General features: G+C 41.6%; 1 protein-coding gene across 5 annotated transcripts in view; it reads right to left on the bottom strand.

Annotated features, from left to right (window-relative positions):
• Positions 1-17,075, bottom strand: part of PDE3A (phosphodiesterase 3A) — a 381,070-nt gene that overhangs the window by 123,437 nt on the left and 240,558 nt on the right. For 3 of the 5 annotated variants that reach the window (XM_005296584.4, XM_008165488.4, XM_065568021.1), the window contains exon 2: positions 11,910-11,960. The exons of 1 other annotated variant lie outside the window; for it this stretch is intronic. In XM_005296584.4, the coding sequence (XP_005296641.3) occupies positions 11,910-11,960 (51 nt within the window). Of the gene's footprint in view, positions 1-5,961; positions 6,130-11,909; positions 11,961-17,075 lie in introns of those variants that run through there. One more of the 5 variants, XM_005296583.5, reaches the window with a different exon arrangement.

The raw sequence follows: 17,075 nt of genomic DNA, 5'->3' as shown, positions 1-17,075 counted from the left end.
TCCGGCGTGGCTGCACCACCCCCAGCCCCACCCACTGGGGCAGTCACCAGACTCACCGGCAGCTGTCCTTGGGTCGTGCTAGTGTTTGCCAAGCATCTCTTATGCTCCTGGAAAGGAGATGCAGACCTCTGCGTGAAAGGACAGGGAAGATAGATCTTACAAGGAGCTGAGGTGTTGAAGGAGAATTGAGACTGGTTGGCAAGGAGACTGGGAACAAGCTGCATGGGAGCTGAGAATAGCTGGGCGAGGAGGCTGGGAATGGGACTGGGAGTGGAGATGGGCACTAGATTGGAGAGTTCAGAGGGGTGAAACTAGGACTTGCTAGGAAAGGTGTCTGGGATGAGAAACCTGATAAGTGGACACTGGGACTGGATAGAAGAGGACAACAGGACTGTGAAAGAGACAGGACTGGAGCAAAAATAGTTTGGAGGGGATGGAGCAGAAGGGGTCAAGCTTCGGGAGGGAATGGGCAGAAACATCTGTGCCCACTAGAGCACATTTCCCTCTAGATCCTGGAATGGAACCCAAGCTTCCCGGGTCTCATCATCCCATAGCAAATAACTATGAAACCCACTAAGTGACCCACCTTCCCCTCTACTGCTGACCAACTTAGAGGATAATAACCCACTACTGCTATCAGTTAAACCATTATATCAAGCGGCACAGATCTATGTGGTGGAGCTAAATATTCCAGCATGGCTGATGATGCATGAGGGTGTCCATATGATTCCACATGATGGAATTTCTATTTTTTGCTTTTTTAAAAAGCCTAGGAAACGACACAGAAAACAAACAAACAAACAAAAGCTACCGCAAAAGAACATTAAGGTTGCAAAGACAAGTACTCAAAAGCTAGCTTTCCAAAAGGCATGACATTAAAAAAAAAAGAAAAAAAAAAAAAAAAACCCACAATGAAAATATATTTTTCTTAGCATCATTCTCAGAAATGGCTGTATCCATTTTGCTGCATTTTCCCCCAAAAATTCAGCCTGAGGCAGACATAGCATAGCAAACAGTGAGGGGAACTGCATTCCGGGCACTCCATGGTTTACATTAGACACTTTCTACACTCTAACCGGGGAGAGTCAACAGTGCTCCACCAGTCTCAATTGATAATGAATATATACTTATGATGCCACGCAAGAGAGAGTGAGCTTCCATTTCTAAGATAATGTTCAAAAAATAGATCACACACTAGATTTCCCATCCCCTCTAATTCTCAAAACACTAAATTCATCAAACCAGATAGTGTGTTTCAACCATTCAGCACTGTTCCTGTGGTACCTCAGAAAAAACACTTCCCCTGTCTTCCGCTTCTTTGTTAACTGTGGGCCTGAACCCTACTAAGGTAAGACTCCCTGTGGCTTCAGTGGGAGTTTTGCTGGAGTTGGACTGCAGGATTGGGCATTAAATTAACTTTTGATTGATCAGCCCCTCTTATCTCTCAGTTAGGTCTTTCTTTCATCCATACAAAATAGTCTTACTTACTATAATAGTGATGATGCTAAGAGATTTCTATAGAAATGTATGGTTTCAGAGTAGCAGCCGTGTTAGTCTGTATCCGCAAAAAGAAGAACAGGAGTACTTGTGGCACCTTAGAGACTAACAAATTTATTAGAGCATAAGCTTTCGTGGACTACAGCCCACTTCTTCGGATGTGGGCTGTAGTCCACGAAAGCTTATGCTCTAATAAATTTGTTAGTCTCTAAGGTGCCACAAGTACTCCTGTTCTTCTTTTTATAGAAATGTAACAGACTTTCTGCAGAAATTAATTTAAAAATCTTTAGAATGGAATAGAAAGTAATCTCTCTCTATATCTGTGTATGTGTGTGTTCCAACCAGCGTATAGAATTCTATATCAGAGGTATGATTCTCTAGTAAATTCTGTAAGGTCAAAGGAAAAAAAAAAGAAAAACATTTTTCTATTAAGTTGTCTAGAAGTTTTCCATAAGAGGCACGCACACCACTCTTCTACCTGTGTCCCAGGTCTAAGCCACAAAGTAACTATCCCTTCATCAATTTTTCGCCCCATTCTTGTCTCTGGTGGTTCTCTCACACAGCCACTGCAGTACACCTGGCACTCTCTTCCTGACATGCTTCTACTCTGACCTCCTTCAACACTCTCCCCAAAGTGCACTTATTTCACAAGATGATGGGAATTCAGCACTTTTGAAATATCAGGCAATTATTTAGGTGTCTAAATAGAAAATTCTTAGCCCTTAATCTTTCAAAAGTAGAGCCACATTATTCTTTTTGTGGTAGTTTTTAAAATGAACTTTAAAACCACAGCCTACTGCACTATACGAAAATAAAAGATCTCATGGCGCTTATTAATAAGAGGAGGGTTTTGTCCCAGGTGTTTGGTTACAAATGTCAATCTCCCACTTATGTACTGTATTTTAGATTGTCACCCTTCACTCTTTCAGTAGCTTCACCTTAGAGATTTAGGATCCTTTGACATTAAAGATGATTTTAACAAAATGTTATGAGGTGAAATGATATAGAGAAATTCCATATGCTGCTTCAACTATACTTAACTAGAACAGTTTCCCTCTTAATTACAGAGTACAGAAACCAATATGGCACCAGGGAAGATCATCCTCTGCTTAGTAACAACTCGTTGTCAATCAGCTTCAGAAAGTCCACAGCTTGTTATAATGTGTAAAATAAAATAAAAAAAAAAAATCTCTGAGCATTCTCCATTGTGATTTTTGTCAGCCTTGCCCAGGGCTGCCCCTAGCTATTCTGGGGCCCTACACAGCCCCCCCTCCGGGGGGGGGGGGGGGGCAGGCCTCCACGGGGGTGCAGAGGGCTGGCCCCAGTCATCCGCGTGGGGGGGCGGGGCTGGCTTGGAGGACAGGGGGGAACCGCCCCCCAGCACTCACTGGCAGCACTGCTGGGGCCGGGCCGCTGCACTTCCCGCCGCCGGTGAGTGCAGGCCCTGCCCTTCTGCACTCCTCAGGGGTGGGAAGAGGCGGGGCTGGGGCAGAGGCTTTGGGGAAGGGGTGGAGTGGGGGCAGGAAGAGGCGGGGTGGGGGCAGAGCAGGGGTGGAGGGCCTGGGGAAGAGGCAGGGCAGGGGCTGGAGCATCACGCAGCCACGCAAGGCATCAGGAAATTTGGTGCCCCAAGTTTCCTGGTGCCCTACACAGCTGAGTACTTTGTGTATGGGTATGGACGGCCCTGGCCTTGCCATTACCCATGCTGTATGTTGTGTTGGGCTATAACTGTGGCAGAGGTTGTTTTCTACCATTTGCCTTTTGACCTATGAAGGCCCAAACATGTGATGAAGTCCCAGAACAAATTGCAATGTGAAAATTGTGTGTTATTGGAGAAGCGTGAGATAGGGAACTGGTGGAAAATTATTTCTCTCATACATGGGAAAGACTGTTACATTTATTTGTTTAAAAATTTATGATATTTATTTTTCTGTTTATGAGCTAAATGTTGTTTCACTATCAATGTCAGCTACATCACTGTGTGTAACACAGAAACTGTATGTCATAATGTTACTCACTGTGAACTCTGTAGTTTGTTTGCCCTCTTTTCCTGTTCTATAGTAAGCATTCAACAAATGCCTGATCCAGAGCTCATTGAAGACAATGGTAATCCTTCTACTGATTTTAATAGGATTATGAGGTCCTAAAAAGTTATGTTAATTTTTTTTAAAAGTGCAGGGAAAGAACCAGGTGTTACTTTAACAACAATGAGCCCAATCCCGGAGCCCTTACATGAATAGACCCTCTCCTCACACAGCAAGTCCTAACAAAATCAAAATTTAAGTCAATGGTACTACTGACAAGAACAAAGACTTGTGTGAGTTAAGGCTGGAAGATCAGACCAAATAATACTTTGCCACAGCCCCTTTCAACCAGGGATTTCAACTGCTTCAACTAATATTAGTAAATGAGTTTAAGAATGAGATATTTTCCTCGTTTTACAAATGAGAAAAAGAAGGCAAAAATGGAGAGAGGTCAAAGCGAATTGCTCATGGTTGCAGCAAGCCAGCATTAAAGACAGAAACAGAAACCAGGAATCCTGACTCATTCCCTTGTTGCAGCCACATCTCTTCAGAGGTATACAGATTTTTATAACTATGAGGCAGTATTTCCTAAATTAATAATGAATAGAAATTAACAGTGAATTAAACACCAGCTTTATGTTTGAAGAAAATTGCCTATGATTGACATGCTTTGTCAAGAGATACAAGTGAGGGGATATATTCCCAAGCTTTAAAAAATGTATTTGCTGTCAAAACGCTTGGGATGGGGGTGTTGCATGAGTGTCAAGCTGTGGGAACTGCTTATATCTGCTAGACCATGTATAGCGAATTGGGAACTGAACTTCATGTGCATGCTGCCGTTAGTGTGTCTGTACACTAAATCCTTGCTGGTAAGAGAGAAGCCTCACTAGCTACATTGACATAAACCCATCAAATTTTCAGCTAGTGATTTAACAGCACAGAAGGTATTACTGCTGTTTATATTGCTATAAAAGAACATTTCTAGCTAAGGAAATATTATTGATTACTTTACTTACCTCTACAGTACATCACTTTGAACTGTTTATAGCTATATAAACATCTATATCAATTATTGGTTTATTTAGCTTTTATGGCACCGTATAAAATCAGTTCCTGCTTTTAAATTCACAGCCAACAATGAGGGACAATCCCATAAAAATTTTACATTGTGGACTGAAGTGTGAAGATTCTGCCTGATCCTAAATCCAGTCATTTTAAATTAAGGTCTCTTCAGTGGTTTAGGGCCCAACCTTACAGTTGAAGTTAAGGGAGCAGAGGATACTCAAACATCTCACAAGAAATGCTAAGCACCTCATAGGCTCCAGCTTATACATCTATAATAGTGTTTTAAATGCATCTCTATGCAGTAATGCCATTGTGGGTTACAATTGCCAAGGAGGAAAATAATCCAGGACCAGATCAAAACCCAAACTATTCAAGTTCACTGTAGTTCAACTATTACACCAGTTCAACTATTCAGCTGTAGAATACCCAAGCACACAGGATAAAGGGGCATTTCAGAACACGTGCATATAGTATTTAGTTACTACATTGTTCCTTAGGCCCAAAAAGCAGGAATTTTCCCCAAAGTACTGGTTTCCCATTGCAAGAGATGCCCCACAATGCACTTTGCTGTCAGCACCACTATTACCTAAGCCTGCAAAGGGGCATGGGGTAAGTCTATTGCCAGCATTATTTCTAAGGCCCTTCTTTTTAATGTCCTTACATCTCAAATAAGAGTATTAAAAACTATTACAGAACCATTGAATATCAGGAGCAGGAAGTAGGGAAAAGCCTTACCTTACTTCCATAATCAGTCCTGATCTATGGTGATGCAAGCACTAGAGTACATCCTACTATTTCTACATTAAATTCTGGTTTATATATTTTAAAGACACAGATACTTTTCTTCCTTTTAACAACTTTGAAATAATACATCCAGCAAGATGTTACTGAACAAAACCAAATTTTTGCTAATTCACTAAGTCTATGTGTAATCAGTGGATACAGCATATAAAATAATATAACAGATGCACTAAGGACCCCACCTATAATAGACAATGATTTCATCAATGATCAGTTCACAGTATCCCCAGTCTTTCTAGTACATACATTTCCATTAGATCTTTAGTTAAAGACTCACCTTTGCTAGACAACTGATTTCTGTTGATTCCTTAAAATTGTCCTTCATAATACAATAAGTATGATCATACTGCAATCGTATCTATACATTCAGAAGCACATGCACATGCTTTTGTAAAATCAGCTTTATAAATACTTATGCTAGGATGCACTAATCATTATGGAAACTACAGGCAATGGACAACTGGATTTCATTGTTTAAGAAGAAATATCAGTTACAGTTACTTCATTATAATCAAATCAACAGTGATATTGCCAGGGGACACAATTACACAACAGATGCACCAGTACACGGTACCTGATCAGTAACGGGAATGGACTCCCATCTACGCTTCAGTAAGAACAAGGATTTCCGGCTCATGATTTTGAGTGTGCTTTAGAGGCTTCCCTCTTAAGAATTTGAAACCAATGGCAAGAACCTTATTTCTGATTCTTTTGTTTCATTGCTGTAGACTGCAGAACTCCTAGAGGTATACAAGTTTTGCAAGCTGCAAGGTTGATACTGGTTTTGCCCAAGCTATTTCCCGTTTTATAAGCTTTCTGTCTCCTTACAGTCCCATGACAAAGAGAATAGGGAAAGATAGCGAGAAAGCCCAGCATCCACTGACGAATTACCTCACAGAAGCATGAAGTAGGTAGACAACACCAGACGCACTCAATCTGAAAATAGCTGTTGCTTAGGAACTGGAAGGGTAAAACGCAGCACCTCAGCTATATATAATTGAGAGCTTTTACATTTAAAGTGAATTAAAAACACTGGACTTGTGTGTTTTTCTCTATATTATCATCATTTTACAAGATTAAGAAAGGAAGGACCACTTGGTTCCATAGAGTCCTGGGATTACGCCCACCCATTAAAGAAACCAAACTTGGCTTGATGACAGCAACAAATAATTCCAATCCATATGATGGCCTTAAAATGATGTATGTATATAAAGTGCTTGACACTTCTAAAGGGATTAGAAGTGCCAAGTATTACAATCAATTTTTTAGCTGGTAATAATTAATGGAGGCATCACACTTTTAACTTAGAGGGAGATAATGACAAAGATTAATTCCATTAGTCCACAGTGTCTCATATTATATATATTCTCTTATTACTCCTAGGGCAATTATGCGCCATGGTACATAGGCAGAATTTATGTCCCCTGCGGATTTCTTTGCTTCAACGCAGAAAAATGACTTTCTGATGGGGAAGCAAAGGGAAGCCACAAGGGCGGTCATGTGACCCTCCCCAACAGTACGTTTTGGATGCCCAGGGCAGCTAGCAGAGGGGTAAACCATTGGGGGGACAGGAGGTGGGACTGGTGAAGACCCAGCTGGTGGCTCCTACCCTGCACTGGGCTCGGCTACTAGCCCTGGGCTGGGGAGGACGGAACTTCCTCTTCCCCCACGGCATCTGGATTTCTCCCCTGGCTGTAGGAAGCTCTGCTAACTCCCTCACCTCCCAGGCTTCCTGCACCCATCGATGCTCAGCTGCGGGGGAGGAGAGGAAATCACTGTACAGGGAGCTTCTCCCCCATCCGCCCAACCCCCATCCATCCAGACTACCCCAGCATCTGGACCCCCCTCACTGATCCCTACACATCCAGACCCCCCCTGCTGAGCCCCAACTATCTTCACCTGGACCCTGCTACAAAGTCCTATAACCATTGCATCCAGAACCCGCCACACCTGGATCCCGCACTGAGCCGGCCGCACCCAGATTGCCCCACACAGAACTCTCTCTACCTACACCTGAATCCCCCCCACACTAAGCCCCTTCAGACTTGGATCCTGCCTTGCTGAGCCTGCCTGCCCTCACCTAGTGCACCTAGCATGGAGGGGCAGGACCCTGGGGTGTTTCTGGGGCAGCCCAGTCCTTCCGCTGTGTCAGGGTTCGGTGCAGCCTCACCGCTGAGTCTGTGTCCATGATCTCCCGCCTCTGTGCAGCCAGTGGCCTGTGCCCCCCAATGCTATGCAGGAGCTTCCACATTTATTTGACAAATTAATTGGCAGAATTTTGCAGAATTTTAAAATATTGTGTGCAGAATTTTTATTTTTTTGGCGCAAAATGCCCTCAGGAGGATCTTATATAAGATATGAATGAGACAGAATGATCCAGTGGAAGACATGACAGATAGGATGTACCTTAATATTTTTGACATGTACAGAAAATGCAGGATACATAACTAGGAATTTCTATAACATGGAAGGGTAACTTGGAATTTCTCAATTTTGTGTGCATGCATGTATATATGTATGATGCACTGAATTTTTTTGCACTCAGTATTTAAGAAATAAAACTTTACAATATTTCCTGGTGTTTGCAAAACACCACCACAGGATGGGAAAAATAAACTTCTTATGCATTACCATCTTTGATTCTAGAGATTTAATAAGCGTTTTACAATAAATATTTCTAACATTAGGTGGTACAGATTTCAATAATGGGGACTGGAAAAAACTGGAGGATTGGTAAAGCTTGTCAGTATCACAATCAAAAGGATGAAGGAGTCTTAGAATAAATAAATACATTAAATAAATAGAAAAAGGAATGAGATACTGCTATGGAAGTTTGGAGCAGGTTAAGTGACATAGAAGTTTAGCCTTGTACTTGACACATTTAAATTCCAGTCAACCACAGCGGCACGTAAGGAGATAAAACTCTTTTCAGAGTCAGGAATTCCCAGAAGCATAGAGGCATTTTTGGGACATCCTGCACTACTTCAAGTTAGGCCTTCACCCTTTGTTTAACCCCCCTAATCAGACAGCACAAAATGAACACATTTTCCCAGTGTGTTATTAGAAAATGTACAGTGCACTACTGGATAGTTTCTGCAGTTTTCAGACACAAACCAGAGACAAACTGCTTATTCATAATAGAAGAAACATCCTGGTTGAAGGAGAGAGTTTGAAGTTTTATTTTATAGCAAGCAAATTGTTCCACTTCCTTCTCCCCGGAGGCACTTTGCAAGTGCTCATTGAAGAAAGAAGGCTCTAAAATCCTGTTCAGTGCTTTCTCTTCTTTATTCCAGGAGAATTAACAGACAATGGGAGACTCTTCTAGCAGCATGAGTTTTGTGATCTCTCTGTTTTAAAGTCCACTATGCTGAGCTACACGTTGACCAGCTAGGATTCAAGTTATTACAATTACTCTGATCCAAATAAATAGAAATCTCAAAATAGACTCTTTTGTATTAGGAATTAAATAATGGACAAGAGTTTTCTATATTATATATCTGTGAGTTCCTGAAACAGGGACTCCTGGAATAAACCTTTATTTTAAAATACTCACTATTCTACAATACTAGACAAAACCACTGCATTATTATAAGCTACAGGGTTTTGGTACCACAGAACACTGAAGAACTTTTCTTTTTAAAAGGGAAGCCTGTCTGAAACGTCATTCAAGATGAAAAAGGAACAGTGTTGCTCCAGTTAGAATCCTACACAGAATAAGGTCCAGTACTGAGTTCAGTGAGGTGGTAAAAACGTATAACTTCTCACCTGTAACTCATAACTGCTCACAAATACCTCTCTGCTTCCTTCATTATGCAATCTGAACAACTTTGTCAAAATCTTTTTAGCAACAGTTTCACCCTGGGCAACATCTGCTAAGAGTACTCAATGGAAAGGTTTCACCTGGTCTCCATACAATGGCTATTTCTTGAACCTGACTAAACACCCAAGAGTCCTCTCTATCTGAAATTAGGCCAACCCGTGGAAACCATCCCGTCCTCAGGAAGAAGCAACATGGAAAAGCTAGCTGACTTTCTCAACCTTCTGCCTGGGAAAAATCGTGTCTTATTGAAGTCAATGGCAAAATTCCCATTGACTTATAAAGGGACAATATGTCAACTCTTCACTATGCTGAAAGAACACTATTTAAAAAAAACCCAAAACTCCAAGAGCTCTAGATACTAGAATTACTGATTTTCTGCAACAAGACGTCTGTTTACTGCTTAGTCTGTCCTCTGCCTCTCCTTCTTTTTGAAATCCATTTAGCCTCCAGTGCACTGCCAAATGCAGACTTTTAATCTGCATCCAATCCTGCAGATATGTGTTAAAGAGACACTAAACATTTTGCTGCCTTAAGCAATGGCCTTTTCTACTAGGATTGAAGCACTTAACACTATAAACGTATATCCCTAAATTTTCAAGAGAGTCTAGTGATTTTAAGTGTGCCAAGTTTTGGTTTCCAAACTTGAGACATCTTTAAAGTAGACTGGTTTTCAAAAAACACAGAACCCTGTTTCCTGAACATCATGCCCATTTAAAGTGTCTCATGTTTGGGACTGAAATATTGAAACACCATAAATCACTAGACACTTTTGAAAATGTAAGTCACAGTGCAGGCTTAGGCCAGAATATTAGTGAGTCATAACTTTGACTTTCTTGGCTTATATTTCTCTGGGTTACTATGTTAAAATAAGATTTGCCTGCTTGATTCACTCAGTGGATCTAAACACCAATTTTCTGCCAAATTAGGCGGAGCAGATAATTAAAATCCCGATCTGCATTTGAGCTGAGTTTTATAAAATATTACATATTTATAGGCCTAGCACAGCAGTGCAAAACAGATTTGGAATGAATTTTAAATTCTGTTTTTCTATGAGGATGAGTTTAATTGGAATTTGTAGGTAAAGTTTTTAGATTTTTTTATCTGGACAACCAACAGAAGCAATGACAAACTGCACAACATTAGGGTTACCATACGTCCGGATTTTTGGGCTTCAAATCCCCGTCCGGGGGGAAATCCCAAAAAGCCGGACATGTCCGGGAAAATCGGGACATGCGGGGCTGGCGGTGCTGAGCCGGGGGCCGGGGCCGGGCCGGCGGTGCTGAGCCGGGGGCCGGGGCCAGGCCGGCGGTGCTGAGCTGGGGGCTGGGGCTGGGCCGGCGGTGCTGGGCGGGCCGGTGGTTGGCCCGGGGCTGGCACCCCAGGGCCCGAGCCGACCCAGGCTGGAGACGCCGGGGGGGGCGCAGACTGGGCCGCGCCTTCTCCCCCCCCCTTACCTGCTTCAGGCTTCCCGCGAATCAAATGTTCGCGGGAAGCAGGGGAGGGGGCGGAGTTGGGACGGGGACTTTGGGGAAGGGGTGGAGTTGGGGCGGGGGCAGGGCTGGGGGCGGGGCCGGGGCCCCGTGGAGTGTCCTCTTTTTGGACACTCAAAATATGGTAACCCTACACAACATTATTTTCCAAATTGAAAGTAGTGAACCCTGTAAAAACTGATATATATATATGACCATACAGAAGTGTCTATTTCTCATTTAAAAGGCTGATGTTTCTGCAATTTTTGGAGGAGGGACAGAAGGTTTGGTAACCCTGTTCACTACACCAATTGCTACAACCCAGTAAAGATAATAAGTAGCAGGCACTTTCTTAGGGACAGAAACTTCTATGAAGTGGGTTTAGGCTTAGATCTTAGTATTTGTATAATGATCCTTGATATAACAGAATGATGAAAAGAAGATCTAAAGCGTGGTGGTTTTAGTTATTGACTCAAATAATTTCAACACCAGAGTTCTTTGCCCCTACAAGAAATCTCTTGATCATCAGACACCAGTCTCCTCTGAAGCACAACCAACCCTATGACTTGGTTTCTATAGATGTATTTTTATCTATCAGCATGATACTATTATCAAAACTGCTGTTATTTCTTTGACTTTAGGATGAGTCAAGGTAAAAGAAGTGGCTACGAACAATTCCCATAAAATTCTATGTCACCATCAATTCTGTTTATCCTTGTACTGTAGGGGAGTACCACAGAGCTTTATAATGGTATTTCATATGCAAACAGAAAAATTATCTACAATATTTGAAAATGCAGAGTTACAAACTTAATATTCTGATGTAGATAAACACTGGAGTTAGAAAAGACATGCCAACACTTCTAATCCATCTTCCTGCCAATGCAAGAATGTTCTCTGACTATTCCAGTTTGAACATGACCGCTATTAAATCAAAGTTGTCACCATTTTACACTCTTTTTGGCCATCTCCTGCAAACATGCACATGACTAAATTTACTTATATGAATAGTCCCACTCACTTGAATAAACCTATTCAAATATGCGTGTTTACAGGATTTAGCCCTTAATTTACCCTTTCAATACTCAACCGTAGCATATATTGTTGCTGATTTTCTTAAATTCCGCCCTGTGCAGAACAAGCTCAACAGACAAAGTAACATATTCCAGAAAAACAAGCACCCAACCCCAAATTACAAGAGAACAGCGAGAGAAAAATCCAGCTGTAACTGACCTGTGATCCTCTGGACCCTCGTTTGTGGTCCCATTCAGAGTGCCCCATGAGCTAAAAAAGAGAAGAAAACAAAGTTTATGGTAAGCGATAGGTTTTGCTGATTTGCTATAAATGGAAGGGTTATGTTCTTTGGTGTTCTATATAGTTTTTCTTTTAAAATGTGTTTGCTTATTTTTCCTGTTTAATTAAATATACATTTTAGCCAGTATACCGTTTTTTAAAAAAGGTATCTATGCTTATTACTTTAATTTTGCATGTGTAAAATTGTTAGGGACAGATCACATCTGCTTCTATACAAGCAAAACAGATTGTGCTTGTGTATAAAATTCCCACTCACATTGATAAAGATTTGGCCAGATGTTCAATATGGCCTTGACAAGAGGGATATTACTACATATTAACAACTGGATCATCAAGAAGAGGTGACTGTTGATGACATGCCAATGTACGTCTTACATCAGGTGTAAAGGGTACATTCTCTGAGAGGAAATAAGTTAAAATCACTCCACTATGTTGGGAAAAAAAGGCAAAGTCGTTTGTGAAACAGATGAGAAGAGCTCAATGTTTTCTAAACATAATCTATCATTGAAACTAAGATTTCCGATAGTATACAACTGCTAAAGTAACATTGTTCATGCTTAACTTATTTTCTGTGGGCCAAACTCTACACTCAGTTACAAACATGCAAGTTACTCTTCATGAGATTGCACTGACATAGGTGCAGCCACCGGACATGGGATTGCATTGAGTTCCATGGGATTGTATGAGCATCCCTAAGGGTAGCAAATGGGCAAAGACCGAGAAAACAAGAGCAATTTGTCTTTGCTACTCATACAAACATAACTTTATTCAAATATACAAACAACAACAACAACAACGTGAACCTATGAGGATGAATATAAAGTGAGTGAACTCATTACTAATTATCCCAAATTCCTTTCCTTGCTCTTGTCTTCATGTCCCAATTTCTCCCTCTCTCCATGTGCCTTCCCAAAGGAAAGGATGGTACAACCAGAATGCACTAATTTGGTTCAGCACTAACACAACTAAATTTTACAGTCCATGCTTCTTGCTATATGTGCACTGGAAACTCTGATCACAAGATAAAAAGCATTTAAGCTGCTCTTTAGAAGAAGGAAAAGCTACACACACACACACACACAAATTCTCATCTGTTCCAATTGTTCCTTCCTGTTGCTTCCTTCATGACCCCCCATCATATGTAGTTCTTTCCCCCCACAGTTTGAGATAAAACATTCATACAGATGACTGCTCCATAATCAGAAACAATGCAAATTGCAAGGTCTGACCCATCTTGACCCTTTAATTAAAACTAGAATCTAGTTACTCGATGATGATGACTGGGACAGAGAAAGCGTTCTTTGAAGGCATTCCCCTGAAGAATAGGGGTATAGGAAGACTTCCATGATTGCTGGGCAGACATGCAGGCTAGGTAGCTAAGAAGGGCAGTTTATATATGAAATACACAAAATCTTGAAATAAATATATAAAAATAAAATAAAAAACAACTAGCAATGACTAGGTCAAAGGGCAATTGGGGAGGAAGAAAAAAACAGGAGGAAAACAGAATATATATGTAAAAAAAGGATCATCCCCTTCCCCTCCTCTATTTATATCATTTAGCCTATATCTTGTCCGGCTTCCTCTCTAATTGTACAACACCTAGTATTTTGAACAGACATCTAATAAATGATAGATAGCATATATAGGTCAAGAAAAGGTAGAAAGGTACAAATTCTGTGACCCGAGGCACCCCTGTATTCACACCCGACACACTTTTGCAGTAACATTTGTACAATATAAGTCTTGAGGTATCATAGGAAAGCACCACCACACTGGTTATTAATATCATTGTAAAATACATGTTAACTTTATATGTGAAGTTACGAATTCCCTCTGTAATAGGTTACTAACATGTTTGAAACAGAAAAGTCTGGGGAGTGGGTAAACAGTTTTTTTTCCCCCCAGTCAAAGGAAAGGTCAATGCCCCATCCAGGCTCAATCACAAAATTGTAGGACTAGGAGTGACTTCAAAAAGTCATCTAGTCCATTTCCCTGCACTCATGGCAGGGCTAAGTATTATCTAGACCATCCTGGACAGGTATTTGTCTAACTTGCTCTTAAAAATCTCCAATGATGGAGATTTCACAACCTCCCTAGGCAATTTATTCCAGTGTTTAATCACCCCGACAGGAAGTTTTTCCTAATGTCTAACCTAAACTGCTGTTGCTGCAATTTAAGTCCACAGCTTCTTGTCCTGTCTTCAGAGGTTGAGGACAATTTTTCTCCCTCCTCCTTGTAACAAACTTTTATGTTCTTGAAAATTGTTATGTCCCCTCACAGTCTTCTCTTCTCCAGACTAAACAAACCCAATTTTTTCAATCTTCCCTCATAGGTCATGTTTTCTAGACCTTTAATCATTTTTGTTGTCCACAGCTTTCCTGAAATGTGGTGCCCAGAACTGAACACAGTACTCCAGTTGAGGCCGTATCTGCGCGAAGTAGAGCGGAATTGGCAACCTCAGTCATTTATTAGCATATCTGAGGCTGCAGCAACAGTTCAATTTGTATTGTAAAAAGTACCAGGTGGGAAAAAACCAGCATGGAACCTTCTCCATCAGACTCCATAGCTCCTTTTCTCGCAGTAGGAGCATGGAACTTTGAGAAGAATACATTTCAAAAGTTCAGTGAACTATAAAAGAGAGGGACAAAACCCCAAGTTACCTTTCACTTGGCACTTTGTAACAAAACCTGACCAAGGAGGTGGTCAGCCATCTTGCTGGAAGGAGATGTGGGAAGAATATTACCTTGAACAAGACTGTAGTTTTGTTAAGTTTTAGTCACTAGAAAACATTTTCTACTTGTATGTGTTCGTAACCATTTCTGACTTTATTCCTTATACTTAAAAAAAAAACTCACTTAAAACCCCTCTGATTAAATAAACTTGTTTTACTTTTAGTCTATATCAGCCCAGTGCTGTGTTTGACTTGAAGTGATTATTAATGCTAGTTAAAGCAACAAGCTGCTGGTTTTTGTCTCTTTAAAGGAGCAATTAACCTTATTACTCCTTGGAATGTTCCCGCAGAGGGCTGGACATCTCAGGGAAGACTGTTTTGGGGAAATTTGGGACTGGGGGGTGCATTAGGGGTCACTTGGATACTAATAACCAAGGCTGGTGGAGATCAGAGTGTGACTATGGTGTAAACAAGTAGGCTGCTGGAGTTGGAGTTGCTGAACCAGGGCTGCTTATCACACAGACAATAAAACGGTTACTCACCTTCTTGTAACTGTTGTTCTTCGAGATGTGTTGATCATATCGATTCCAATTAGGTGTGTGCGCAGTTCACCAGGAGGTTTTTCCCCTAGCAGCACCCGTCAGATCGGCTCTGGAGCCCCCTGGAGTCATGCTTTTATGGTTCTCCATATAGGGCCTTTCCGACCTGCCACCTCTCCAGTTCCTTCTTGCCAGATATTCCGACAGAGGGGAAGGTGGGTGGGTTTGGAATGGATATGAACAACACATCTTGAAGAACAACAGTTACGAGAAGGTGAGTGGTGATGTTGCACCCCATAATGCTTTATAGAAATATGCTTATGAATGTAAATATGACATAACTGGAATATGTGTTATGCTACATATGCCAGGTAACATCTTTGCAAAGGTCATGTTCTACTGAATGTATTCATCCTATTCATATGCATGTATCATTTTTATATCTAAAATTATGAGTGCTGGCTCTATGCTTGTATTTAAAGTATTTGCTGTAGAAAGCACTTAAGGCAAATTTGGTCAACACAGCATGAAGGGGTTATTCAAGTAAATGGAAGTACTTGGTTAACAATGGACCTTGAGACATGCCAATCCACATCTGAGCTTTCGGTTTGGCCTGTAGACAACTGAGTCATGCATGGACGTGTGACTTGTGCACGTGATTCTAAAACTCCATGTTGAGCTGTGATTCTACAGAGGGGGAGAGGGCGGTTTCCATCCACAAGAGAGAAACTATATAAACCCTTGGATACCCCTCCATTTTGTCTTTAGCTGGCTAAAGAGGTAGCCTCTCCACCCCCAAAGGATACCTGAAAGAAACTGGAACAAAGGACAGTAACTAGGGGGGGGGGGGAATGATTGCTGGACCCAGACTAGAAGGAGGCTAGTCTGTAAAAGAAGCTTATTGGAATATCTCTGAGGGTGAGACTTCATCTGTAATCACTTTCTTACTGTATTAGGCTTAAACTTGCGTGTTTTATTTTATTTTGCTTGGTAATTCACTTTGTTCCGTCTGTTATTACCTGGAATCACTTAAATCCTACTTTTTGTATTTAATAAAATCACGTTTTACTTATTAATTAACCCAGAGTATGTATTAATAATTGGGGGAGGGCAAACAGCTGTGCATACCTCTCTATCAGTGTTATAGAGGGCGAACAATTTATGAGTTTACCCTGTATAAGTTTTATACCAGGTAAAACAGATTTATTTGGGGTGCATCCATGCTCTCCTGGGTGAAAAGCTGAGATGGCAGCCAGGTGAACCATTATCGAGGAGTGAGACAAGCTCTGCTGTTTCAACTTTCGGAGGTAGTCCAATAATAAAGGGGACCGACGATTGTGTTGGAGGGATATGACTCTGCGAGCACCAAATTGCAAATCTCTTCCACTTGGCTAGGTAAGTTGCTCTGGTTGAAGGTTTTCTATTACCCAGAAGAACCTCCCTAACGGGGTCTGAGCATGTGAGCTCTAGCGGATTCAACCACGCAGCTTCCAAGCCGTGAGCTGGAGAGACTCGAGATTGGGGTGTTGAAGCCTTCCGTGATGCTGAGTGATGAGGTCCGGAACTAGCAGTAGAGCGATTGGAGTATCCAGTGATAGCTCCAGTAGCCTGGTGTACCAATGCTGACGTAGCCAGGCTGGTGCCACCAGGATCACCGAGGTTCCGTTGCTCCAGATTTTGAGGAGGACCTTGTGCATCAGCGGTATAGGAGGGAATGCGTAGAACAGGCAGTCCTTCCATGTCTGCCGATGAATCTGGGCTGTGGTTCAGGAAAGAGCAGAATTAGGCACATCCTGTTAGCCCCTGTGGCAAACAGATTGATCTGGGGAATTCCCCACTGCTGGAAGATATTGTTTATTACATCCGGGCGGA

Source organism: Chrysemys picta, chromosome 1 (assembly GCF_011386835.1).
Source record: "Chrysemys picta bellii isolate R12L10 chromosome 1, ASM1138683v2, whole genome shotgun sequence".
NCBI classification, from domain to species: domain Eukaryota; kingdom Metazoa; phylum Chordata; order Testudines; family Emydidae; genus Chrysemys; species Chrysemys picta.
This window is presented reverse-complemented; position numbering and strand designations above follow the sequence as displayed.